At 37.0% G+C, this 27,530-nt stretch overlaps 4 protein-coding genes across 4 annotated transcripts; 3 read left to right on the top strand and 1 right to left on the bottom strand.

The window, feature by feature from the left end:
• Positions 1–3,113: 3,113 nt before the first annotated feature.
• Positions 3,114–8,341, top strand: VTC4 (Inositol monophosphatase family protein). Its single transcript, XM_086557084.1, has 12 exons — positions 3,114–3,253; positions 3,320–3,375; positions 3,459–3,506; positions 3,657–3,737; positions 3,815–3,918; positions 4,026–4,110; positions 5,516–5,570; positions 5,682–5,725; positions 6,853–6,921; positions 7,009–7,109; positions 7,205–7,261; positions 7,954–8,341. The coding sequence occupies exons 1-12, from the start codon at positions 3,241–3,243 to the stop codon at positions 8,048–8,050; spliced, it is 810 nt and encodes a 269-aa protein (XP_086413210.1). The 5' UTR covers positions 3,114–3,240; the 3' UTR covers positions 8,051–8,341.
• A 1,037-nt stretch (positions 8,342–9,378) lies between these two features.
• LOC147503937 (uncharacterized) lies at positions 9,379–12,350 on the top strand. The gene is made up of 4 exons (XM_086557083.1): positions 9,379–9,710; positions 11,244–11,372; positions 11,582–11,766; positions 11,844–12,350. The coding sequence occupies exons 1-4, from the start codon at positions 9,534–9,536 to the stop codon at positions 12,178–12,180; spliced, it is 828 nt and encodes a 275-aa protein (XP_086413209.1). The 5' UTR covers positions 9,379–9,533; the 3' UTR covers positions 12,181–12,350.
• A 7,385-nt stretch (positions 12,351–19,735) lies between these two features.
• On the bottom strand, positions 19,736–21,353 carry LOC147503936 (uncharacterized). The gene is made up of 3 exons (XM_086605019.1): positions 21,271–21,353; positions 20,415–20,536; positions 19,736–20,250 (listed from the first exon to the last, which is right to left on the bottom strand). Exons 1-3 carry the CDS (start codon positions 21,351–21,353, stop codon positions 19,736–19,738), a joined length of 720 nt encoding a protein of 239 aa, XP_086461145.1.
• Positions 21,354–24,961: 3,608 nt separating this feature from the next.
• LOC147503935 (uncharacterized) lies at positions 24,962–25,717 on the top strand. Its single transcript, XM_086605017.1, has one exon. It carries the CDS (start codon positions 24,962–24,964, stop codon positions 25,715–25,717), a length of 756 nt encoding a protein of 251 aa, XP_086461143.1.
• The last annotated feature ends 1,813 nt before the right edge of the window (positions 25,718–27,530 follow it).

Raw genomic sequence — 27,530 nt, 5'->3', positions numbered from 1 at the left:
CTTCACAGCAAAGTGTTCTAATATATCACTAACAGTTATACAATACTCCCCCGTCAAGTTTTGCAAGTCAAAGACTTTAAACAACCTCTAACTATTACTTACGAACTAGCAAGGGGCTTTGTTACAAAAATTTAAGAAATCTACAATTAGTTTCGAAAAAGTCAATTGTAACTAGGGCTGGTCATCGAGCTACCCGAGTCGAGTTTTGCTATACTTAAGCTCAACTTGCACATACAGAAGCTTGACTCGAACTCGCATTATATTCGAGCTTAATATTGAAGCTCAAGCTCGACTCGTCTAGTTATACTAATAGCTCGAGCTCGACTTGACTCGACTTGTTTTACAATTTGAGCTTGAGTTCAGTTATACTCGTTTGAACTTGAACTTGAGCTCAAACTCGAAAAAAATGTATATAAAAAAAAATTAAAACTAGTATAAATTGTAAATTATAGTTAGGTATAAAGTATAAAATGACGTATAAATTATAAATTATATACTACGTATGGGCTTATAAAACGAGTAGCTCGCGAGCTACTCGAGTCGCTCACGAATAACTCGTGAGCTACTCGAACTCGAACTAATCGCTATCTTGAATGAGCTTTAAATTAAGCTCAAGCTCGACTCATACCTTTGTGACCATATGAGTTTGAGTCGAGCCTTCGACTCGACGAGCTGAGCTTGAGTTACTCATGAACAGCTCGACTCAATGGCCAACCCTAATTGTAACCCAACCTCCAGCTGACCATAGCAAACCATTATTCCCTCATTCTTGGGAACGTATTCACTACTAAAAATGGTATCAACATCATCCAACTCACAAGTATCCAAACCAGGCAGATCGAAACCGAACTCCTTCTTCAGATCGATATTGCACTCCTCCTTCAGACCAAAAGAACTACCTATAGTTTTTTCACATACAGCCCTAGGCGACAACATATTAGAACAAGAGGAATCTCCGGACACACTGACGAAAGTTTCTAGACTAGTCACATAGTTATCAAAAGCATAAAAAAACCCTAGCTTCTTTCCAAAAGAATCATCAGATCAAGCATCATTTAAACTCAACATCACTCGATTAAAGATCCATACTACTAAATACGCAGTTAAAGAAAAGAGCATAACCATACCAAGATATGTCAAAAAGAAAACTCACCTCTAAGATGACCTCCCTACTATACTGAGAACGTTGTGGATAACCCAATCTCTCACAAGCCTCAAGTCTTATAACCACCCACCAAGGAAAAACAAACCCTGAGACTAGTACTCACCATGACAGGTCTCACTTCATACATACCTCGGTTTAGCCAAAACCTTGCCAACATGTCTCTTACATGTTTAAGATTTCGCACAAAAACCAAAAACTACCCCAGAGGATAGGAGAAACCTATTTATCCAGCATACACTCCAAACGAACTCCTCCGGATCTCCCGTCATTACCTTTTATGCTTACCACGTGTGGACTTACTCTGTCATCAGTTCACCCCAATGAACATGAACGAACTAATGAGGAGGGGAGGGACTAATATACACAACCAATGTATATTATACACGTGTCCAACACAAACTCATCAAGATAACACTCCCCCTCATGACAGCTCGCTTTACAACGAACCAATTGTATCACTTCCCCTAAACAACCTCATTCACTCGCCCCACGAGCTCGCTCCCAAGTGACTCAAGTCGGGTGAACGACCTCGTCTGAGAACGACCTACATAGTGCTCGCTCACCCCGTTCCATAACGGCACGTAACATATGTCTTTACTATTGCCTTCAAGAATGAAGCTTTAGTTATGCACCTCATTAAATCTCCATCACTCGCCATCATGGCTTGCTAAGGATCTGGAGACCTGACCTGACGCTAAAGAAGAGGAAGGATTGTCAGGATTTTCTATATAAAGGGGACAGGAAATACGTCTGACTTGATTCTGGCTCCCCGAAGAGAGCTAGATACGTAGGCAGTTCGTCCAGAATGAGCTCAATTATCCACCAATCTTCCCCATCTTCTCCGATTACCAATAATTGTAAGGTCTGACCAAATCCCACCTTTACACTGTCCTTGTCAATAGTCATTCCGTTTTTGAGTTTTAATCATCAAATGTCCTTGATTTGCATATAACAACTTTTATGTTAATTTTACCGTTTTTATTTTCATGGATGAGCCCATCCAAACGCCTTCACGAGCTTTCATGGAGAATTCCAATTGTTCCAACTTCTAAAGGATGCAAGGTGTGCATTCCTATCGTGAAGTTTTCAATGGAAGTGGGTTTCTCTTGGCAAAACCGTCCGTGTGCATTGAAGTGCATCCTGATGAAGTAGTCAAGTCGTCGTGATTATAATCCACTTAGTTCTTAAATAATACCGACTCAGATGATTTGTGAAGGCTATAATGGTTTCCAAATTAGCGAGGCCCCTGACATATCGTTATGATACCCCCGGTAATTATACACCGGAGCAATAATCCTGGGCACCTGAAATTTCAGTAAATAATACTGATTGGATGATGCTAACATAAATAGTTTTGTATAGAGGATAAGATTACGAGATGGTGCTATGTTTCTTACCAATAAGCTATAATCCTTTAATTATCTTTACTCTTGAATAGGTACCGAGAAACTCTACTCCTCGATTTTTCATGGGATTCTTGAAAAACTATAAATTGCAATGAACTGTGGAATGTGGGTGGGTGGGTGCTTAAGAGTTCAGACTTAGGACCTACTAACCCAAACGTACGGGTGATTAGGTGCTTAAGAGCTAAACTAGTGGTAGTATTCTCTCATACTCACTGGCCTGCTATTGGTAATGGTATCTCTATTTTCTTCCCATATTCCCAGTAGTATGATGACACAACTGGTGGCAGTGTTACAGTGTACTTTGATGCTATTACTGTAAACTTTGCTTTTCCAAGGTAGAATCGAATTTAAGAACTCAATTGTCATACAGTAGCAGTAGCCAATAATACTGTGGAAGGTGGAAAGTGCAGAGAACCGAACAAACTAACCAGCATCTTCGCATATTCCATTCCTTTTTGCATTGTGCCTAATTGCTTCTACAATATTCTGTTTCCGAATTCCCCAATTTACCCTCACAAAAAGGAACATATTAATGCAACATAGATTACGAACCTTCTGTACGTTATTGTAATTCTACACGAATCTGGTGGTCATACTATATTCTATGACCCATATATATATATCAGCATTCTTTCTGGGAAGTACGTAACAAGCGTTGGATAAAAAGAAATGGCAGAAAACGGTATGAACAGTATATTTTTGTCCATTGTATATATATTATGTTGTGATTTATGTATTTGTTGTATAGCTTCGCTGGAAAATTTTCTTGATGTTGCTATTGATGCTGCCAAAAGAGCTGGACAGGTGATTTTAAACTCCAATTTATCTAATATGTTTTGCCCCATTTGATGTTCTTCTTGTGTAACAAATGTTTCTCTGCATTTCAGATAATTAGGAAGGGGTTTCATGAGAAGAAGAATATTGAACACAAGGGAGTTTTTTTTTATTTTTTTTTTTTTTTTTTTTTTTTTTTTTTTATTTTGGTTTGTGAAATTGTGTCTAAAATATTGAAAATGAGGTTTTGGGTAAAACTAAAAGAAAACAAAAAATATATCTTTTAACATATTATATTCGTTTTCTTAAAGGTTGATTTGGTAACGGAAACAGATAAGGCGTGTGAAGATCTCATTTTCAATCATCTTAAGCAACATTGTCCTGGGCATCAGGTGAATATTTGTTACGATTTTAGTTTTTTTTAATTTTATTTATTTTTTCAAATTTGCTTCAAATGTTGTTTATGTAGTTCATTGGTGAAGAGACAACTGCTGCATGTGGTGTGACTGAATTGACTGATCATCCAACATGGATTGTCGACCCTCTTGACGGAACGACCAATTTCGTCCATGGGTAATACATAATACTTTAATATTTAGCTAATATTTATGTGTATTCGTCAATTCTAATTTCTATCACATTTGGTGTTAATGTGGTTGGAATGGCTTGATCATGTTTAGATTCCCCTTCGTGTGTGTATCAATCGGTCTGACAATTGGAAAGGTTCCTACAGTTGGTGTCATATACAATCCTATACTCGACGAGGTAAGAAGAATGAACATTGTGTTTCATTTATTCCTAACAACTTAGCTGTATTAAGTTTATCCATAAGAGTATATTCAAAGCTTCCCCCTTACATTTAAGTACAAACACCTATATTTGGCTAAGAAATCTGTTGAGTTTAGGGGTACTTGGTATTATTCATTGGATTATTACTTGATTAGGTTCGGTTTGGTTCAGGAACTCATACTGTTTTATTCAATGAAGAAAGCACTTTGTTCTGCCATCTGTTTTTACCTAAGTTTACATTGACACGGACATGTGTATCCATATCCGACACGGATACGGAGTGTCTGACACGGCGAAATATCAAAAACTAAGGTATATCATACACAATATGTGTCCGTGTGTGTCCGATTCGGACAAGTGGATACGTATCCTGACACAGATTATTTTTGAAATATGGTGTCCATGTAACATAGGTTTTTACATACTTACCCTGAAAGTTAATAGAATCTAGTGTTGTTTCCACAAAGCTTTGCCTCCCAATTAGCAGCCTTTGTTGTTTCAGGCAGCCTCTCTGTTTTGAATCTAAGTTACATTGACACGTGTAGGTGTGCCTGTATCCGACACAGATAATATGTATCTGACACGGCGAAATATAAAAAATTGAGGTAAATCACATACAAAAATGTGTCCGATATGTGCCCGACACGGACACGTGGATACGTATCCGACACGGATTTTTTTTCAAAATATGGCATGTCCATGTAACATAGTTTTGAATGTGATTGGTCAGATCCAGTTGTTTCATTCCTTCCACAAACAGATGTATCTCCTTTAAGAAGTGACTTTTAAGTTTTCCTCGATCAAGATTTTTCCAAAGTTTTCTTGGAACTTTAATAACCAACCAGATGAGAAAGTGCCACATTATTGCTTAAACTGTAAGACACTAGTACTTGTATTGCACCTGAGAATGTCGCACCTAAGTCTTCATTTATAGAGATGATTCTTGTACCTGGAGGGTACTTTAGATCAAGTGTCTGTTTGATCTTGTTAAAAGATCTTCTATGATTCCCACTGAGATTGGATGCTCGCATCTGAGCCTAATCACAGTCATCACACAAAATTTAGTTAGAGAAGTACAGGAAACCCCAATCAAGAAATTTATTTTGAGAATTCAGCTTGTTTTGTGCACACTTGGACATCTTCAGGCTATGCCGAATGAGGCTGCCTGAAAACATTCCGTTATAACTCCTTCTGTTCTATATAATTTTATATGAAGTTATCTAAACAGTTGTTCCTGCTCCATCTGGCATTGTTCTTGTTAATTCATAATTTTGTTATGGTCACATTCATCGCTGTGGTTCTTCAAATTCTTATGTTGCTTCTTAGACTATAGCCTTTTCTTTTGTTACCTGAAGTGTAACGATGTTGCTTCTTGATGTAGCTGTTTACTGGGATTCGTGGGAAGGGAGCATTTCTGAATGGTAACCCAATAAAAGGTGAGTTTAATCTTACTCTTAAAATATACATTATACTTGATCACTTATGACCTACCCTTATATGATACTCTATCTCTGATTGTAATAGCTAACACTTTGAAATCTTTGCAGTTTCCACCCAAAGTGAGCTAGTGAAGTCCCTTCTTGCAACAGAAGTATGTACATGATTTATCATTCTCATCGCCTAATTAATGCAAATGTTTCACTTAAACTTAGAGTACTACTTCAGTCTGTCCTTCACTTTTTAAATTGTTTTTAAATTTCATCTTACACTCATAACATGGTATAGCTTCAAGCTTGTTTGCATCTCATTATCCTTGTGAATAAAACTGATTGTGTTCAGTCATTTTGATTTGTAAGCTCATATCAAAGTTTTCATTAGCTAGTGTTTCCTTCGATGTTAATGATCAATTATATATATAAAAAATAAGTATGCGTGGAAGGGTTTACAAAACTTCTACATGAGGTCTACATAAAAAACCAGAGTGTTTAACAACAAGCTGAGACAGGGTCTAATTCCATAGTTTGTACCTCGAGTTTTATAAGACCTTTCCCAGCGTGGCAGCGTATAATACTCAACTTTCATACCTCTAATGGAACCTGTAATGCCTTGTCACTTTTATTGGAAAGCTCATATAAACGTTTTAATAGTCTTTCCCAGATTAATTGAGAGATGATATGGCCATGTCTTTCCCAGCATGTACCTCTAGTGCACTTGGCCTTTACAATCCTTAGTGGGGCCATTAGAGGCGTGTGATGTACGCACATGACCATAGTATCTCATATTATCAACTCTCTTAGTTGCTCTCAAGTATTTTTGTCGAAATTAATGGATTGTGGAATATGCATACTGATAGCTGAATCTCAACTTATATTTTGTAGCACAGCTTGTCATTTAGAGATTAGAAGTATGTAAATCATAATTACTGAACACATTTTTCCCCCTAAAAACTGCTTTCTACTTTTAAACCATTCCCCCCTTTCAGCCTTTCAATTCAAGTTAATTTTTTTACGTTTATAGTTCTTAAGCTTGTGTTTCTTTTGTGTTTTTTTTCTTCAATTAAACCATATCTATGTGAAGTGGCATTGAAAATATCGTGATTTATCTGTAACTTCACTCTAGTATGGACTGAACTAGGTGAAGTTTGCTTCAGTGCATTTCGTGGTTCCACTTATATTAGTTATATATCATGGAGAAGTAAATTACTAAAATCAACTAATTTGATGCTTTAACACCTGAACATGCTAGAAGCAACTAATTTGTATGCTTCCGGATAAGCAGGTTGGAACGAAACGTGACATGACTACTGTGGATGCTACTACAAATAGACTAAATAGCCTACTTTTTAAGGTAATTCTAAAATGTCAATTAGTAAGAATTGTCCAATTTTCTTCAATGTGGACAATCAATGTCCTTACTGATTCATAAGATCATCAGGTGAGATCCCTTCGTATGAGTGGTTCATGCGCACTGAATCTTTGTGGTATTGCATGCGGGAGACTTGATATCTTTTATGAACTTGGATTTGGCGGTCCTTGGTATGTCCCCTAGAAATTGTTATCCTAAAGTATTCTGCTTTTGTTTGGCTGTAACTATGGTAGAACTTTTGGCTGACGTTGGGACCTGTATACAGGGATGTAGCCGGTGGAGCTGTGATTGTTCAAGAAGCTGGAGGGCTTGTGTATGATCCGTAAGTAACATATCACTAGATATCTAATATTTCCATCAACAAAAACAAGCAAATGTTATAATGTCTCTCTTGGGGAACTGATCCTTCCAAATCACAAATCACTTGAGAAATTTCTAATTACAAAATCTTGCCTTTTTATGTTAGTAATCTATATACATTTGTGTCAAGAGAGTGTCTTAGCAATTTTTTAGTCTATTGACATGGGGGAAAACAAACATAAACAACTGAGGTACTTTTAGAAAGAGTTCCTTAAAGGTGGATCCAATGCTTTGAGTGCCTGAGTTCAACCAGTATTAGTTGAAGTTTCATATAACATAAACATTAGCTCTCGCAATATCTCAATGGGTTTTTTGCTAAACATGTTTCTAGAGGTGGACCACATTGATTGTGGATATTGACATTATTACACTTTTCAGAATTAGCATAGATACGTAAATTGCATCTTGGCCTTAAAGTTAGATCCCATGCTTTGAGTGAGTTCAATCTCCTGTATCCATTGGAGTTTCGTATAACATGCATATAAGTATACACAATTTCTCAATCAGGTTTGTGCTAAACATGTTTCTAGAAGTGGACCGCATCAATTGTGGATATTAGCATTATTCCACTCTTCAGAATTAGCTTTTAGATATACTTGAGTTGAATATTGGCCCAAGGCTTTTTCTGATGACCACTTTATATATATATTGCAGATCTGGAAAAACATTTGACATCACAGCTCAGCGGATTGCAGCTTCCAACCCTCAACTTAAAGAAGCCTTTGTTCAAGCTTTGGGAGAGACCCTATAACAACCTCATCATCATATATAATATACGACGTTTGAATACCTCATTTATGCCATATATTCTTGAGGAATTGACGGTTTTACAGGCCTTGATATGGGACATCCTAACGAGCCAACATCGAGCGATAGTAGCAGTTTTGCATGTCAGGGCTTTCAGTGTAACCGAGTCACTTGATTCATTGTTGTAACGAGAATCAGTTCAGTTATAATATACGATTATATTTAATTGTATGCTCGATTAAGCTTGACTTACCATATCAAAGTTTTGAAAGACTCAATCATATTGATCTGACAATTCTTCGTGCCCTTTATCCATTATTTATGGCAGTATATTTTTGAGTAATTCATTCTATTAATCATTTGACATGAATCCTTGATTTTGTGACAATCCCGCTCTTCTGTAGGACAGATGGCATGTAAGAGATTAGGTGGAATTTAAGTGAAAATGTTTAAATGTACTGATCCTCTCTATTTTGCTAAGATTACCTTCTACTCCTTGTTTATTTGGTTTTCTATAAAATGTGATGAGACCTTGAACGGTTCTTTATTAACTGTGTAGTATAAGGGAACTAGAGGCTGGGTAGTTGTTCACGAGACTTTTTTGTATAAGGGATGGGAAAAGTGTAGGGGGTACCATTTTTTTTCTTTCTAAAAACCCGATATTTTTGAATTCTGATATGATATTTTTTATCTGAAATTCTGATTTTTCTATAAAATAATTGGATCGGAATTAGATGTGTTTTCATATATTACTAAATTAAAATTATATATAGTTTGCAAACCAAATGCAAACCCTAGAAAAGTAGAACTTTGTCTCTCTTACACCTTCAAGAAATCAAAATTGTCATTCTAGTATATGTCTCTTTCTCCCATCTTCTTATTTATAGAATTAGGCAAATTTTGTTGATTTTGAAATTTCCAAAAAAAATCTGATTTTCCAAACTTTCCAAATTCAAAAGTCTTAAAAATAATTGGATCGAATTTGAAAGCCGAAAGCCTTTTATCCTATCCGAAATCACCCCTAAGAATGTGGGATGGGCCGTGGGCGATATCTGTTGTGCTGTTGTTCACTAAGCTCAGAGTCTCAGACCCATGGTCTAGAAATTAGTGGGAGTAAAAGTGTTGGCGAGAGAAGAGTCCAGGTCTGGAAATACGACGAGTCCACGATACGCCTATGTCGCCGAACTGTCAATTCCAAAATATATAATAAAATAATAAGTATGGCAAGTTGCACCACGTCAACAGGTCATTAAATTTCTAGAGATATCGGAACAGTATTCTATTGCTGATGGTCTAAATATCGAGATATGCCGGCCATGAAAATATCGAACGTGGAGTAGAAAAATGGACATAAAAAAGAAAGAAAGAATGTGAACCATATTCCCTTTTTGACCTCCTCCTTCCACTTAAAAACTGGTGCATGGAGTTTTGGCTTTTTAGTCTTGATATGATAAAACAATATTTAAACTTGAGAACATATCATCAAAATGGGTGTTTCGTTATTCAATTTCACGGGGTGGTCTGCAATTCGACTCAACAATTCTCACCAGAAGAACTCAATGAAGAAAATGGATAAGCAGACATCAAAATTCAAGTTTTTAAAGCCAAGAGGAAGAGTGTTTATGTGCAAGAGTGAATTTGAAGAAAGAACAAGCCCAGATGAGGTATACCCTTTTGTGCATTTGTGTAGTTTTAAAAGATTGATTCCACTTATGTTTTATCATAATACAAATGAAAATATATGTGGTTAGTCAGAAATGCTTCAAGTCAAAACCATGATATTTTTTGTGCTAACAAAACATTCATTTATATTAGGTGTAATTTTTTGGTGAAATAATCTTTAACTTTCATTTCCAAAGATTCTTAGGTTTGTACGTAGTGTTTAAGTAAAGCCACTAATACAAGAACAAATAAAATTCTGTATACCCCCTATAACTTATATCTTTGGACCATTAAGTATATGTCATCATTTTATATTTTAGGTGTTGTAGTATTTCTCTCTCAGATTTTGAATGAATCAGTCTTTTCTAGCTTTTAGACATCGGTATTGGAAATGTTCGTAGTTCCTTTATCTATTCTGAGGCTAGGAATCCATCAATGGCTAAACAGTCATTTAATGATGCCCACTGTCCATGGTGGTTTATCAAGTCCTTCAATCCCACAAATGGCAGCACCTTGCTAATGGGCCGCTGTAGCAGGGTACCTCTCGTTTGTTTTTAATATGGAAACTGCAGCAAGAAGGACCTTCTGCTTATCAGCTCTTCCTCGTAAGTCACAACACCATCTGTATCGGCATTAATTCATTGAAGCTTTGTGTATCATATAGGCTCAATAATCAGTTAGATACTCATTTAGAGAGAGTGTGCCTTCTGAGGCTGTTGTTGGCTAAGAGTTTACCTGTCAACTTGTCAAGATACTTGCATATCTGTACTTCACTATGATGTCCTTTTAAGGAGACAAACTTGACCTATACGTGTTGAGCCGTTGAGGTTCATTTAGCCTATTATTTTGTAAGGTTTGTTGCGTGGTGGTTCACTGAAGATGTTTATCTTGGTGTAATCTGATTGTTTATATTAATCTTTTTGTGACGATATTCACTAGCCTCTTTGGGATCCCTGAATTGCGAAGGAGACTCTCATTTCCACACAGTGAGCATTGGAAGACAAGCCAACAACTCATTCATCCCACAATGATATCCGAGTATATAAGATCAGTCCCTTAGATCGTTGTAGCTATGTGAACTGTGTCTTTTTAGTGAAACATATGGAAGGAGTTGGCTCGAACCATTCTCCTCTTCAACAACGAGAGATTTGTTAGCAATTCCAAATAATCTGTTCCGAGGAGAAGCTTATAATTAAAGTGTATTACAATGATCAATCTAATCCATGCTTTTAGCCATTATCCATGCTTACACAACTTTATATTGTCTAAAACTTGTGAGAAAGAAGTTGTGACTTGTGAGAGAAAAAGAAGAGAAGGAAGGCCCCGTACAAAGTCTTACAGACATTAATTTCCTTGTTTGAATCATACGGAAGAGCGTTCGTGGATCTATAACTTCTGGGGTAGGACAAGGTGTATAACAGTATATACTCCATAAGTAAACTTGGTATATAGGTTTAAGATAGTGAGACTAAACTAACAAATAGTGGTTTATTTCTCAGCAATCTCTTGACAATGTTGTTGATTTATTTGAAAAGGTGAAGAAAGAGATACAGAACTGCTATGCACTCATACACAAGCTTGGAAGGGGAGTCGTTTACCTGGGTTCTTCAAGAATGGGGCCAGGCCATCCACATTACATGCAAACAGTAGAGTTGGCAAGAGAGGCAAGTATGTTTAACGTATTCACAATTAGTTTATCCTTTTGTAAGTCTTTCATGTAGCGTAGTGTCCATGGAAGTATGTAATCTATCCGTCTTCATTCACAACTTTACCATAGAGTTTTGCTTAAGAGCATTATAAATACTTACTATACAGTAACATTTATTCTGAAAATGGATAAGGATAATGAACCTTTCATATTTTTTTTGTATAGATTGGAAATCTTTTAGACTGCACAACATGGACAGGAGTTGGTCCAGGTCTCATGGATGCTGCAACTAAAGGTGCACTGCAAGCAAAGAAACCAGTGGGCGGGTTTAAGATAGGTAGAGAAGCTGGAGAATGGACAACTTCACAATTCCATCCGTATCTGCCTTCAGAAACTTATCTTACATGCAGGTAAATAGCTCCATGTTACTATGAAGATCACGATCAAGGGTTAAGGATGAGAACCTCATATTGCTCCAAAAGTGCAGGTTTTTCTCTGCCAGGAAACATGGATTGGTGGATGCTGCAATGAGATGTGCTGCTTCTGATCGTACAGCTGTTATTGCTCTCCCAGGTGGTGTGGGGACTCTAGATGAGATGTTTGAGATCCTTGCACTGATTCAGCTTGAAAGGGTTGGATCAGAACATCCTGTTCCTTTCCTTGTGATGAACTACGATTTATATTATTCGAAGCTACTAGCCTTCTTTGATGATTGTGAGGATTGGGGTACAGTTTCCAAAGGAGAGGTGGGATCATTGTGGAAGGTCTGCAATGGAAACACCGAAGCTTTGGAGTACTTGAGAGAGTTTTACAGCTGTTCTTAGAGCAAAACAGAACGTAAAACTAGATAGCAAATGGTGTATGGAACTTTACCGGAAAAAAGGGTGTGTGAAAGACTCTCGACAAATGGTGTGAGATCTATGCATATTCTTTTTGACAAGTACAAATATCAATTGCATGTATAGGCAGCAACATCCCAACTAGTTTGGCTCCTTGTCTCACAAGTTCACAACATATCAGATGTGCAACTCTCAGTTCTCACACCCAATGAAATCAGGCATGCCATCGTAATTATTTCTGCTTGGAGCCAAGAACCTCTTTTGGCAACTTGATACCAGTCTGTGTAGAATGGTCAAGTAACGTGTTACTGAACTGTGAAAACTTTCGAACATAAAGTCCATCTCCTTATACGTGCTCGTTATATGAACACTTTATATGAACTCCACTACCAAAAGTGGATTTATAAGATGAATTAAGGGCTGATTTTTGGTGAAGATAGTCTTCTCATAATAGAAAATCTTCTTACAAAAAATCAGCCCAAATGGAAATGTTTAACCTTGTCAAAAGTTGTTTTGAAATTTGAAAAATCTAGACCGTTGGATAATTTTATAACGTTGCAAGTAAATTTTGATACGTCTAAACATCTTCGAATGTGCTGATTTTTTCTAAGAATGATCTATATTGTGGGACTAACATCTCCACCAAAAATCAGTTTTTAATTCATTGTTTTTCGTAGTGGAGTTTATTTGGAATTTGTATAAGTGGAGTTCATATAACGGGTAGGCCTATATAATCAAGTAACGTACCCCTCTAAGATGCATAATGCATTACTAATGGCGAGCCCGTTATATGAACTCCACCACCAAAAGTGGATTTATAGGATGAATTAAGGACTGATTTTTTGTGAAGATAGTCTTCTTATATTGGAGAATCTCCATACAAAAAATAATCCCAAACGAAAATGTTTAACCATGTCAAAAATTGTTTTGAAATTTGAAAAATTTGGACCGTTGGATAATTTTATAACATTATAAGCTAATTTTGATATGTCTAGACATTGTCAAATGTGTTGATTTTTTTTTTTTTTTTTAAAGATGATCTATATTGTGGGAAGAACATCTCTTCCAAAAATCAACTTCTAATTTATTATTTTTCATGGTTGGTGGAGTTTGTTTAGAGTTCATATAAGTGGAGTTCATATAACAGACATGTACTAATGGTTTCAAGTAAATCATACAAATAATTAGTGTAAAACCATTTATTCCTAAAAATAGATCAAACAATTTGAAGGTCTTAATTGAACATTTGAACTTAATATATCCTTAACAAATCAGTAGACATGAGTTGAAATATCATTGCCTAAATCAGAAGCAAATTACTTTGAGCTCCTAATACAAACCTAACAAGCACTGAATGTCCTCTAAAACTATAAAATATGTCACGCCCCAAATTTCATAATAACTAAATGCATATAACACGTGGCATTTCCAGCCGTTACAAAACTTCAGATGTGATATGGAAAGACTATTAAGTCCAGACTGGATAATTATACACGTCAACCACAATACATCCAATCTCAAACCGAAAGCACCATATGGCTGTGTTTGGTTCACGAAAAATGTAGGAAAAGAAAGTATTTTCTTAGAAAGTAGAAACCTTGGTTGTTTGGTTCATTTGAGAAAACAAAAAATGGAAAGCATATTCTTCATCTTGGTCAAAACCAGTGAATTCGACTTCCTTTTAAAATAAAAGGAAGTTGCTTTCCTTATTGACGAGAGAGAGAGAGAGAGAGAGAGAGAGAGAGAGAGAGATTATCCATGAAAAGAGGAAGAAGGCTGTTTACGAGAGATTGGGGTTTGGATGGGTATTACTGGGTGCTTGATCCTATGCTCTGGGTGTGTGTATGGGACTGTTGGCTTGATTCAGTCCAGAAATATGTTTCTACATATGAACCAATTCAAACACTCAAAAAGTGCATTCATGGAAAATGAATTTCGGCAGTTCATTTTCAACGAATTTTTTTTTCCAGATGAAACCATATTCGGTGAACCAAACACAGCCATAATGTTTTGAAATTATCCAAATGCCCATATTTATTTAATTTCGGTATAACTTTTGACAAAGTTAAACATATTCAATTGAGCTGATTTTTTGTGGGGGCGTTCTTCATTTCTTCATCATGTTATGTATATCTCCACAAAAAATTTAGATGAGCCAATTAGGATTTCCCCCTTACTAGATGGGGAAATTAGGGTCTCCTCCCTAAGTACACAAAAAAAAAAAAGTCAACTTGGGTTGACCATATTTTTTTTGTGTGTATTTGGGAGGGGGTGGGAGACCCTAATTTCCCATATAGTGGGGGAAAATCCTAATTGGCTCATCTAGGGGGAGGGGGTGCTAATGTTTGTTAACCCTTCATCTTATAAGTCCACTATTAGGAGTGGAGTAACTTTGGAGTTACTATAAGATGGAGTTAGTATAACCATCACACACACACACATATATATATTAGGAGTAGGTTCCATTTACCACACTTTTTATACCATGGTTTATAACGGAACCTTCTCGATACAGTAAAATGCGTGTACAACCCTTGCGCAAATGTCTTCATACATACAATAGAAAAAAAAAACACATATCCTTACTACAAGATCACTCTTTCTCACAAAAGGTTAAGAAAATACAACCGTAACCCTAGTAGAAAACAAAACTATACAAAAGACCTTCCATAAGCATCTAGCACAGCTCCCCAGCGTGCTGCTCATAACCCTAGCTATCTCCATCTACGTTACGGGACCAGAACGCACCTAACGTGCACAAAAGAACACACTAGGTCAAGCTAAGCTAGTGTAATTTAAACCATAACACAACAACATATATGTCTCGTACACAATAACATATGTAAACCTAATCACTTACCACATTGTCATTCGTATAAGGTAGGCAATTACTTGTAGAAAAATTAGCTTATTTGCCTACCCACCTGTAGATTTACCACATAACAACATATATAAATCCAACCGTTTCATGTATGATAAAGTCATAAAATTTATTGAGTCATAAAAACATCCATAGCCTTACTCCACAATGGCCGCTCACTAGTCACATTGCCAGCCTACCCAAAAAACACTGGGCCTCCTCTCATATACATATGTGACAACCACTGTCGTGTGCACTGAACGGTCAGAAGTATATGAGTGTGTGCATAACAATGAACTGGCCTGTTCACCCCGGTTATTGGAATAATATATTTGTCTTCGAATGGGTCAAACTCCTCCTCGTACGAAGACATTGGGTCCCCCACGACCTCCTCATACAAGTGCAATATGACCATTGAAAGACCTGCCTTCACCTAGGTATAAATCATCAAGTCGTGGAAAAAAAACAAGAATAATATCAGTATACCAAAGAGTCGTGGAAGGCTAGGATATTTCCAAATGGCATGCACACACAATAACAATCAATATTTCAAAAACAAATATGTGTACATGTATTCATAAGGCTATTCCAACCCAAGGTCTCAACTATCCCTCAAGACTTTTATATATTAATAAATCATAATACTATCAACTAAAACAATTATATATATCCATCTAAATTTTACTGGCTTTGAATCGAGAAAAAGTTGTAGGTATGTGTGTTAGGAGTACATAGGCTTTGGATTCATCCAAATCCAGTCAATATTGAATTATTTCAAGTAAAAATACTATGAACAGGTCAGAAATTTCAAGATTTAAACACTTGAAAAATAAAGTATCTAATTCACATCATTGGAACACAAATGAAAACACATATGGACAAGGAAATAATACAGAACAATTGGTTTACTCACCTAATTAAGTTCAAACATGCAAAGCCTTCACTATCTTCCTTCAATCTATTGATTTTGCCACAAAATTTCTCTGTTTTATGGTCACAAATTCCTTATGATAAATATAAGAGTTCTAGAAAGATTTAGAAACTCCCTAGAAGGTTTTAGAAAATTTAGATTTTGGACCCAAATTAACGTTTCGGCACAAAACCCTAATTGGACAAAAATTGTGGGCTTGTACCGTGGGCTTCGTGAAAACTCTTAATCCATCGAGCCTCAAAGGGATGTAACAACAACCTATTTTGCAAAATAAATGTTCAGAATTTTTTTGTTAAAAAACAAAACGTGTGATAAATACCGACCAATACAAAATACAATGAAATAACGTAGCCGTAAACCTAAATAAAGAAAAAATAAAATATGTTAATAACATAGTTGGTAATGAAAATCTGGGCTTTACAAAACAACAAACAAATTAAATGACTGAATCTTTGGAACTTGAGGACCTAAACAATGCACTCAAATGCCTGACTTTTAATAAGCCAGTGCAGCCATATGCTGATATGCATGTTTTCCAGTCAAGTGAACTTCATCCCAATTTATGTATTGATTTGGATCATCAGAACATGCATAAACTCCTTCCATTCGGCATATCCTCATCAAACTAAAATTGTTGTCACCTCCAGTTCCGCAACATAATTTCAAAATAGAGTTTGTTTCAAATCATAAAGTTCAAAAAAGAAACAAAGTTAATATTAGAATTAATTAGCACTTGACATTGCTTCAGATATATTCAGTGTATAAACTTACTAACTTGTAGAGCATTGTTAAGAACCCATTCAGAAGCTTATAACAATCAACATACAATATTGCAACATTAGGGTACTCTAACCTTAATTAATTGTTGCAAGACATTTTGTAGATACTAATTGTGATACATGACAAAAGTGTTAAGACCCTTCAAACAACTTTTGTCATAGTAAGAAGTTGAATCGTTGTTCTTAAAGAGCGTAAGGTACATAAGGGAGCATCCAATTGGAAATTCCCCCAAACAACTAATCGAGTAGCTCCAAGGTCAATTAGTTTCTGTCATCTAGCACCTAATATTAAAGCAATTTCAATTAGTCTTTTGCATAATAAAATACTACATAAACAAAAAATAAGTATAACGCAAGCTCTCAATTACTTTTAACCATATTCTCTGTATAATAGATTTACTTTCATAATATTAAACCATGCAGTATTGAAAATCATGTATTATTTCCCACCACATATTTTTTCAAACTTTCACTATAAGTGGAAAATTGCTTGTTTTAATAAATTATACATAGTATATCTGCAATACATAATGACAAATATCTCCAAAAAATATTATTGATGATGTTGGCAATGTCTCTGATGTTGTTAACAACAAATAGCACTAAAGCAGTCGCCTCCTTGATGCTTTTACCTTGTAAAAAGGCGTAGTTGTAATCATTAATTACCTCTAGTTTCGCCCACTGTGAAGAAAGACCTTTTTGAGTATGTTACCGCAATCTACAAATAACCGATAAAAGAAATAAATTAGTTTTGAGATTGTACAAGTATTAAAAGTTCATAAAAAAATTCAGTAGTACTGTAAATCTCATAACTTTTATCAATCAAAGTGGTTTTGGTAATGAGCCAAGAACCAATCCAGTTAAAGAAGAAGAGAATTGTTGGTGAGTGGTGAAAGAATTCTGTTATGAAGCAAAACTAATCGAAGTGTTAAGCGTTGTTGGTTCTGCTACTGCAAAATTCACTCTATATGGTCGAATGAAACACCCGGTTCCAAGCATGGATTCGGCGTGGGTAGATCGTCCAAGTGCTTTGGTTGCAAAAACATCAAATTAATATACATCACGTATGGTACTTTATACGCAAAATAATGACTACATTTTATCTAGTATATAAGGTACCCGATTATATTAACAAGTGATTAATCAGGTTACATATACTTTCATTACATGTATCACGATTTATAAGGTAACATTACATATATTATAGAAAAAGTATATTGTGCCCTTAGTCTAATACTTTATAACATGTACCAAAGCCTTTTTTTCCTGATATTAACAACTCATATTTATTATTTTCTTTTTTGGACAACAACATGCAAATATTCACGCATTTAGTTTACAAACCAAATAGTACATGTAGCATGATAAAAAAAATGTTTTAAATTAAAATACACTTACCAACAAAATCAATCATTAGTAGACCATTGGAGCATCAATCAGTGGCTTCACCAATAACTCCTCACCGTAAGGGTTGTGAGCGCAAAAAGAGCGTGGACTAGCAGGCCGGCTCACAGATCTGCTTTTTTAGTATCTCCAAATTGAAAAATCTCATCGTACTTGCATCTCTAGAGATGTGTTGTGTAATGGGATGTGGTTGTGATCTATGTGAAGGGTGTGGTCTATGCAGGGGAGAACTTAACATTTCAACTCTCTCCGGGCTAAACAATGATAACTAGAGTCTTAAACAAAATAATAATAATACACATTCCAAAGAAACAACTGAAACACCAGAATTCACAAGTAGCCAATATATATACTAATTCATCAAAATATCTAATCAGGTTCGACTACAAATCTATTTAAAAAACAAAACTACTTAAACGGTATTTTACGGGTCTTGCGGGCGTCAAAATCATCTATTACCAAATCCATATCAATATTATTAGCAAAATCTCTTTCAATGTGGCCATTGAATCTGCAAGAAACTCATCCTCCATCTTGTTTCGAACCTGTGTTTTGATAAGTTTTATGGCTGAGAACGCCCTTTCTGTAGTTGCTGTAGATATGGAAGAGTAAGTAGAAAACGAACTAATCTATCAATCAAGTGGTAGGACTTCGACTTTCCAGTTTCAACTAATCTTCTACACATCTCATACATCGTGGACATATTATGGAAAACCGAATTATGACAAACATCAATCTCATAATGTTGCAGTTGAGTTCTCAATATAAGTAACTCTTGATCACTGAAATCTCAAAAGTAAAATCTCTCAGCAAGACTGCAAATATCATCAATCCTAAATGATTTGAAAGCATCTTTAGGGGTCAAAGCAAAGCTAAGAGTAAAAAGCTTTATTATTTCCTCGGTGAATCTACTTTTCAACTCCATTAACTCTATGACACTGTTATATATATCAACGCGATACCGATGCTCAAATGTTATGCAATCATGTTGCTGACAAGAACGACCCATGCCCATCGTATAACGTGCATCCATATCAGGCATACCAATATTATTCTTCTTGCAAAACAAGTCAACTTCACAAAAAAAAAAAAGTGCTCCAACCATCGTTTCTCAGGTTTTGAAGAAGTACTTTTGTGGTGGAGACTAGATGCATAACGTATGGTTGCAAAAATAGAGTTTTGCAAAGTATGTCAGTGATTCCCATAGTCTTACGTAGCAAATATAACATGAAAACAAACTCAAATGATCTAAGTGCAATAAGAGCACCCTTAGCTTCCCCCCGGTTAGAATTAGTTGATCCGTTTTTTGTGTTGTTCTCAAGAACACGAGAAAATGCACTAAATGAAACTATCAAACTCTTTATAGATTGAAAATGGGAGCTCCAACGAGTAGGCCCAGCTATCTGCAATGTCGTAATCTGATTCTCCCCCCTTCATGTCTCCAGTTCACCACAATCAATCAATTTTTGAATTTCTTCGACTTGAACAACTAGTAACTCAGCTTAATTGGCGCTTAGGAGAAGTCTTAAAATAATTGACAATTGTGCCCAACTTCTTAAAAAACAATCAAATATTGGATATATCTTTAACAGCTACAACCAATGCTAATTGTAAACGATGATCGAAACAATGCACGTGATACGCACTAGAGCACTCCTTAAGAAATAAAGCTTGCAATCCATTCCAAGCACCCCGCATGTTGCTAGCACCATCATACCCTTGACCCCTCATATCATCAACAAAGAGATTGTTTCGAACAAAAATATCACATATTTCATTCTTGAGGGTTTGTGAACAAGTGTCATTAACGCAGACAACATCTAAAAACCGTTCACGTACAAAACCATCATAGTCGACAAATCTTAATATAAGAGCCATTTGTTCTTTATTTGAAACATCTTGTGATTCATCAACAATAATACGAAACTTAGCATCTCCAACTTCCTCGCGAATCTTACCCCTCACATGATCACTAATAATATTCAAAAGCTCTTTTTGAATATTCGGAGAAGTATATGTGGCTTTTTCGGAAGCATTATCTAAAACACGATCAATATCAGGATTTAATTCAGTTAAGAACTCTATAAATTCAAGAAAGTTTCCACAATTACTTGACTTGATTGTTCAGCATGCCCTCTAAGTGCACAACCTTGTAATACAAGCCATCGGAGAGTCCGTAAAATAGTTTTTAACATAAACCTATTCTTCACTACCTCCTGTTTGTATTTGGCATTTAAAAGATTACCAATGTGCTGAGATGAATTCACTAGATCCTCACAAGCAGTTACAACAGACATATGAGCGGAACAAGAGCCTCCAACATGTTGGAAAAATGCACATTTAACTCCACAATGAACTCTCTTCCAACTTCGAAATCCATTAACAACAAAATTAGAATGTCTAGAACTAAAGACAAAGCAAGGAAAACAGAAAACACTATCTTTTTCTTCAGAATATTCTAGCTAACGAAAATCGTCAAACCAATGACTATTAAAATACCGATTTTGTTTTCTATCAATGGTGGGCGGATATTCGTCAAGTCTAGAATGAAGTAGCCCCAATGTGGCATAAGCTCGTCGGATCTCGTCATGACGGCGTAACCTGGCCTAGGTCACGTACCAAAGAACTAGTAACACCGATTTAACTAGATTCAATCTCTTGAGAGTTGGGACAAACTTGTTCAATATGTTCAATCCCTTGAGAGTTGGGATAAACTTGTTCAATGGGTTCAACTCTTTGGAACTTTGAACGGCCTTAATCATCTTTTTCAATAGTACTAGTAACATTGGATGTGTCGGCCGTTTCTTTTGGTTTAAAAAAAGAATCTATCTTTCACACTCCCTTCAACATTGAACGTTTGAAAACATGAAACCTTACAGATTACTCCTTAAGAAAACATGGTTTCAATACACTTGCACAAAAAGATCCTACCCATGGGAGAGGCAGAAATGGTTTTGCAATTCATGAAATATCTTATTCACTTAATTCTAATTCAAACAACCATAACAAGATTATACTATAATCAGACCAACTCATGCAACTGAAATCTATAAAAAACAACAACTAAACCAATGTAACAAATGAACAACAAATCTAATTACCTGCCAATCCCAATCTCGACAGCAAAATCACCACGAATAGTTCTAGGAGCAGACTCAGAAGGGTTAGTTGCTCGTTGCGACATTGCTCCAATAATCTTTCGACCAGTAACAAGTGAATAGCATAATAGAAGAATCAAGAGAGAGAGAGAGAGAGAGAGAGAGAGAGAGAGAGAGAGAGAGAGAGAGAGAGAGGTTCGTAGTCGTAAGGAGAAAGAATCACCTTTGTTTGTTTGTTTGTTTGTTTGTTTGTTTGTTTGTTTTTTTTTTTTGGGCTAAATGGCTAATGGGCTTTCAAGTTTAGAGCGATGGGCATACTACTATTTTTCTTTTAATGAAATGGACCCCGGGCTGAAGCCGGTGTAGCCCTCTCCTGGGTCCGCCCTTGGGTCTATGTGAAGTACTACGTGGTCTATGTGTATGTGATCTTCTTGGTATGTGAATATGCTAAGTCTGTCTTCTGCATTACATGGAAGAAGGGAAATATAATACAAAAAACTTAATAGAACCAAAAGGAGAACAACAAAAATTTTCTTCGCCATAATTGAACAACTAAGATTTGACATATATTGATATGTATGCGGTAGAGTTAGTGAATTTTATATGTGGGAACATATTCTACATGGACTAGTGGGACGAATAGAAAATCGACACTTGTCAAAACTAGTTGGTTATTCTTAACGACTATGGTTAGAAAAGATAATTAGTTTTAATTGGCAACTAATTATTGGTGAATCTAATAAGATTAAGCATTAACTTGCTAAAACTTAGGAAAAGAGAGAGAGAGAGAGAGAATTGATCACAAGGATTGAGGTAACCACTCTCATCAAACTCAAACAACATAATTGTTCGAATTGTTCGAGAGATAATTTGATTAAGAAATTTCAACTGAAACTTCACGTGTATCATATGCCCACATCGAATACTAGTATATCACAAGGCCCAAAATATCAAATTTGGTGAATATTTCGATGTACCAAAAAACCGATATATATTAGATATATTGGAGATATCTATTATGGACCAACTTCTATAGTCATGGCTGCCTCTCCTGTGGGCGAAAACAGAGTTCCTCTCCCCCAACAAAATTCCATATTCCCTGTATCGCACTTAGCTCCTCTCTTATCCTAAACACTCCCCCCTCCCCTTATCTACTCTCTTATCCTAAACCCTCCTCTAGTGAGAAGGTTTAGTTCTTATCGTCTAGTCTTCTTTTCTCACCCACCTCCTATCTTGGGATCTTGTCAAGTGGTCTAGTAGGAAGTTGCTAACGGCCAAGGTTCTGGTCTAGGGTTTAAACCTCTGATAGAGACGCTGTGGTTTAAATCATGGAAGAGCATCAAGACACGGATATGATACCAGACAAAAACAGGCGAATAGAGGAGATTCAGCAAAACATGTTTAACCTGTTCTTTAAAAAAAAACAACAAAGGGTGGTTGAACTAGATTGCCTAAATATTCCAGATCAGATTAATGGATCTCTCACTCTTATGGGTAAGCTATATGGAGGGCACATCATACAACTAGAAGAGATAAGTGAAGAACTACATAGACTATGGCAGACAAAGAAAGAAGTTTGCTTGGAAATGGTGGACAGAGAACATGTCTGAATCACATTTGAAGAGGAGAGGGAACGAACACATGTCCTGGAAAATGGGCCATGGAGTATATATGGGAACATACTCTCAATCAAAGCATGGATTGGAGATAATAGGATGGAAGAATATAATTTTGATTTTGTTAAGTTTTGGGTACAGATATGGGACCTTCCGAAGGCACGCATAAACCAAGCCAATGTGTGGAAGATTGGAGCTGATCTTGGGTCGGTATGCGAAGTCGATCTATCATGCCCGCCAGATTTTAATCAACCAGTTGCAAGAGTGAGAATAGAGATGGATATCAAAGAAAGATTAACAAAGGATTAGAAAATCAAACTGGAAACAGGCGATATGTTGGAAGTCAGGTTCAAATATGAGAAGCTTGAAATCTTTTGTTACTTCTGTGGCATTATAGGGCATGATCAATATAAGTGTCAGCTCAGGGCAAACCATAGATATGATATCTCAAAATATGGAGGGGAACCAACAGTCAAAAAACCTTTCTTCTCAAGTCATTTGAAAGCACACAAGTTCTTCAATGGTATAACGTATACAGGGAAACAGACAGTCACCATAGTAGGCGTGCCGCAGAAGCTAAAGTTGGAGGAGACGGCAGCCTCTCCGACCAATGGGGGCAGAGAGTACGGTATGCGAGCAAGACAAGAAAGATGCTACAATGCCACGTCAGGAAAACCAGAAGTAGATAGAGACAAAGAAACGGCTACAGTGCAGACCTCTAGGAAAGGAAATCAGGAAATGGATACTACAACGGCTATGTTCCAGTTGGAGGTATCCCCAACGGATAGTATTCAAAATAATGGGCCCCCATTGGTTGAAAGGATAAATGGGCCTGAGAGGTATGGGCTAGAGAAAGAAGGTACAGGGATCCTGGGGCATGGGCCAGACAAGGAAAGAGGCTAGATAGTTGAATATGTTGGACAGTTAAGCCAAGTGGACCAGAAATGGGAAAGGCAAATGGGCTGGGAGAAACCACAAGATTTAACAAATAGGGCAAGAAATATAGTATCGAGAAAACAAAAAGAAATAATCGGGACTAAGAATCGATATCCACAACCTGGAATACAACAGAGTCAAATCAAACATGATGGAGGAAGTAGGGCACGCCGCCCTCAGAACCTACACTCAGCTATTTCCAAGGAAAATGACTCCAAAGCTGAGGATTTCCAGCCTGATACAGAGGGGATATCAAGATTGCAAAATCAAGCCACAGTTTTTCAGTTTCAAAGCAAGGCGACGCGTGGGCGAGGTTTTAAGACAAAGGTATCCCAAGGAAAAAAGCAAAAGAACAAATACTAGATCAGATCAAATGAGTTGGTAAGAGTTGAAGAAAAGGAAGAGTTGTCTAATGGAGTAAGTAAACTAGGATACAAAAGAAAGGGGTGTCTGGAAGTTGATACAACACAAACTATGGCAGATGATGGTGAGTATAGATGGTTAAGAAGAAGCATCCGAGGGGCATCTAAAAGGTCCAAAAGAGCAAAAATCTGAGATGATGAAATGAAAAGCAGAGTTGAAGGGCACAAGCTCATACCATCAGAAGCGTGAATTATTCCGGTATCAAGTGGGTCGAGTGAATCTCAAGGTGATCAAGGGGGGTCGGAAGATGGTATGGCTACCTCCTCAGGACCATCTCTAACGGAGTCCGATGAATTGGGAACAGAGTCAGATGAGGTTGAAGACACAGAAGACTCTGAAGATATGGAGGAAGAGATACAAATAGAGGATGAGCACCCAGAACAAGAGGTTATCAATTATGAGGCTCAGGACATGGCTGGACTAGAGGAGGATAGTGATGGGTTTGATACACAACCCATACCCCTAGCTATGGATGACTCTACTGTTGTTAGGAAAATACAGTACAAAGAGAGTATAAACTCAAGCCAAGGTGGGGAGGAACAAGTAGACAAGGGGGTAAATAGCAAAAATCAGGACTGTAACAAGGAAGAAGGTGGTGATGACAAAAATAGTGGGGGCCTGTTATCTTCTCCCTCAGGGTTCGCGGTGGCTGTCCCTTCACAGCCACCTTTGTCTCCATGACGATACAAGCCTGGAATTGTCGGGGGATAGGTACCACCATGACAGTTCAACAACTAAAGGACCTGTTGGGGAAGTTTGAAGTTGATATTATGTGTCTGTCTGAAACCAAAGCAAGTCAAGAAGGGATAGATAAGCTGAGTAAACAACTGAAGTTGAGTGGGTCTTTTGCTGTTCCAACGGTAGGAATGAGTGGGGGTTTGGCTGTTTTATGGAAGGAAGGGGTGGAGCTGGAGATTCTTGGAGCGTCAAGAAACCAGGTTACAGGTAAAATAGTAAATTATTTTCATAAGGAACCATGGTTTTTTTCCTTTATTTATGGAGAACCTATTGCACGTAACAGAAATAAAGTATGGAATGAGCTAAAGGGAATAGCCCCTTTGGTTCCTGGGCCTTGGATTATGTTTGGTGATTTTAATGTCATTGCTAGTCTAGATAAGAAAATAGGAGGCAGAAGTAAAATTGCTAAAAGCATGGAAGAGTTCAATAGCCTAATTACTGATCTGGGGTTGGTGGATTTAGGCTTCAAGGGCCCCAAATTCACTTGGAGTAATAACATGAGTCCTCATGATCACATTTTGGAAAGGCTGGATAGAGCCTTGGCCACGCCTGATTGGCTAGCTGCTTTCCCCAATGCCCAGATCAGGACTTGGGCAAATGCCACCTCTGATCATATATCCCTGTTTATAAATCTGGCCAAGAGAGAGGAAAAGTTGCCTAGACCTTTTAAGTTTTTGACATGTGGCTTAAAAATGACACTTGCATGGAAGTTATTGAGAAAGCTTGGAATTAGATAAATTCTGAGCTTCCTGATAGCAACTTTATTAATAAGCTGAGAAAAACTAAGAAAGATCTCAGTCTCTGGAATAAGCATGTGTTTGGGAACATTTTCACCAATATTAAGGCCACCCAAGCTAAGCTTGATTCTGTTCTCTCTAAGCCTTTCAGCATTGATAACTATAACAATGCAAGGAGGCTAAAAGATGAGTTGCAGGATTGGTATATCAAAGAGGAGGATTTTTCCACCTATCTATTATATACAGAAGGAGGAAAAACACCATTGATAAAATAAGGAATAATGAGGGGGATTGGCAGGAAGGTAGAACTGAGGTGGGAGTCTCCCTTAATCAATATTTTAAGGAGATCTTCACCTCAGATCAACTTGATAAAAATGAGGAGATTCTGGACCTGTTTCAACCTTGTGTTACCCCCAGAGAAAATGAGATTCTCAATAATATACCCTACTACAGAAGAGATATGGGCAGTGGTTAAGAAGATGGGGAGTCTGAAGTCCCCTGGACCAGATGGTTTCCAGGGCATTTTCTATCAGAAGTGCTGGGACATTATTGGTCCAACTGTGACTGAATTTGTTCAGGATTTCTTCAACTTGGGTTTTCTGAACCCTGGGTTTAATGAGACCTATATAGCTTTGATCCAAAGATAGCTAACCCTGATCATGCCTCAAAGTTCAGGCCAATAAGCCTTTGCAACTTTGGATATAAGATTATCTCCAAAATTTTGGCCAACAGACTGAAAGGTCTGATTAATAAAATTATATCCCTATTCCAAGGGGCCTTTATTAAGGGCAGAAGCATAGGGGATAATGTTGGCTTGGCTTGTAAAGTCTTTCACAACATGAAGAACATGAAAACTAAAAATGAGGGCTGGATTGCCCTTAAGCTAGACATGGCTAAGACTTATGATATGGTGGAATGGTCTTTTATAGATAACATCTTTGAGAAACTTGGGTTTAGCGAAAAGTGGAGGCAAATGATACATCAGTGTGTATCTACTGTCTCTTTTCAAGTGATGCTTAATGGGTCTCCTCTTGAGAAATTCATCTTTGAAAGAGGGGTTAGACAGGGGGATCCTCTATCCCCATACTTGTTCATCTTAGTCTCTGAGGCCTTGTCCAGAATGGTGGCTAGAACAGAGCAAGAGGAGAGGGTCCATGGGATAAAAATTAAAAGACAATCCCCTGCTCTCACTCATTTACTATATGCAGATGACTTGATCCTTTTCACCAAAGCCAATGTGGCAGAGAGTGGTAATCTGAAGAAGATCCTAGATGACTACTGTGGGGCCTCAGGCGAAAAGATCAACTATGAGAAGTCCAGTGTGTTCTTTAGTAGGAATATCAATTATAGGCAAAAGATGAAACTCAAGAGGTTCTGGAAAATCAGAAATTTCTCTCCAAAGGAGAAGTATCTTGGTGTGCCTATTATGCTATCAAGGAAAAAGTCTGAGGACTTTGATTACTTGGTAGATAAGATTCATAAAAAGATAAAAGGCTGGAAAGCAAAGGTGTTATCCTAAGCTGGGAGAATTACGCTTATACAAGCAGTTCTGCAGGCCACCCCTTTATATGCTATATGTCAACTTATTTGCTCCCTTGTGGCTACTTGCAATGAGATTGATAAAGCATGTAGAGATTTCTGGTGGTCTGGAAAGGATCAAACTAAGTGTGTCCATACCAAAGGGTGGGACTACATATGTCAACCCAAACAATCTGGAGGATTGGGGTTAAGGAAGGCTCGAGATATGAATGTGGCTATGCTTGCTAAGCTACCATGGAAGGCTGCTACAGATGTTCTTTCCCTATGGACAAGA

The sequence above is a fragment of the Coptis chinensis genome, chromosome 4, assembly GCF_015680905.1.
Source record: "Coptis chinensis isolate HL-2020 chromosome 4, ASM1568090v1, whole genome shotgun sequence".
Classification (NCBI taxonomy): Eukaryota; Viridiplantae; Streptophyta; class Magnoliopsida; order Ranunculales; family Ranunculaceae; genus Coptis; species Coptis chinensis.
Note: the sequence above shows the minus strand (reverse complement) of the source record. Positions and strands in the feature narration are given on the sequence as shown.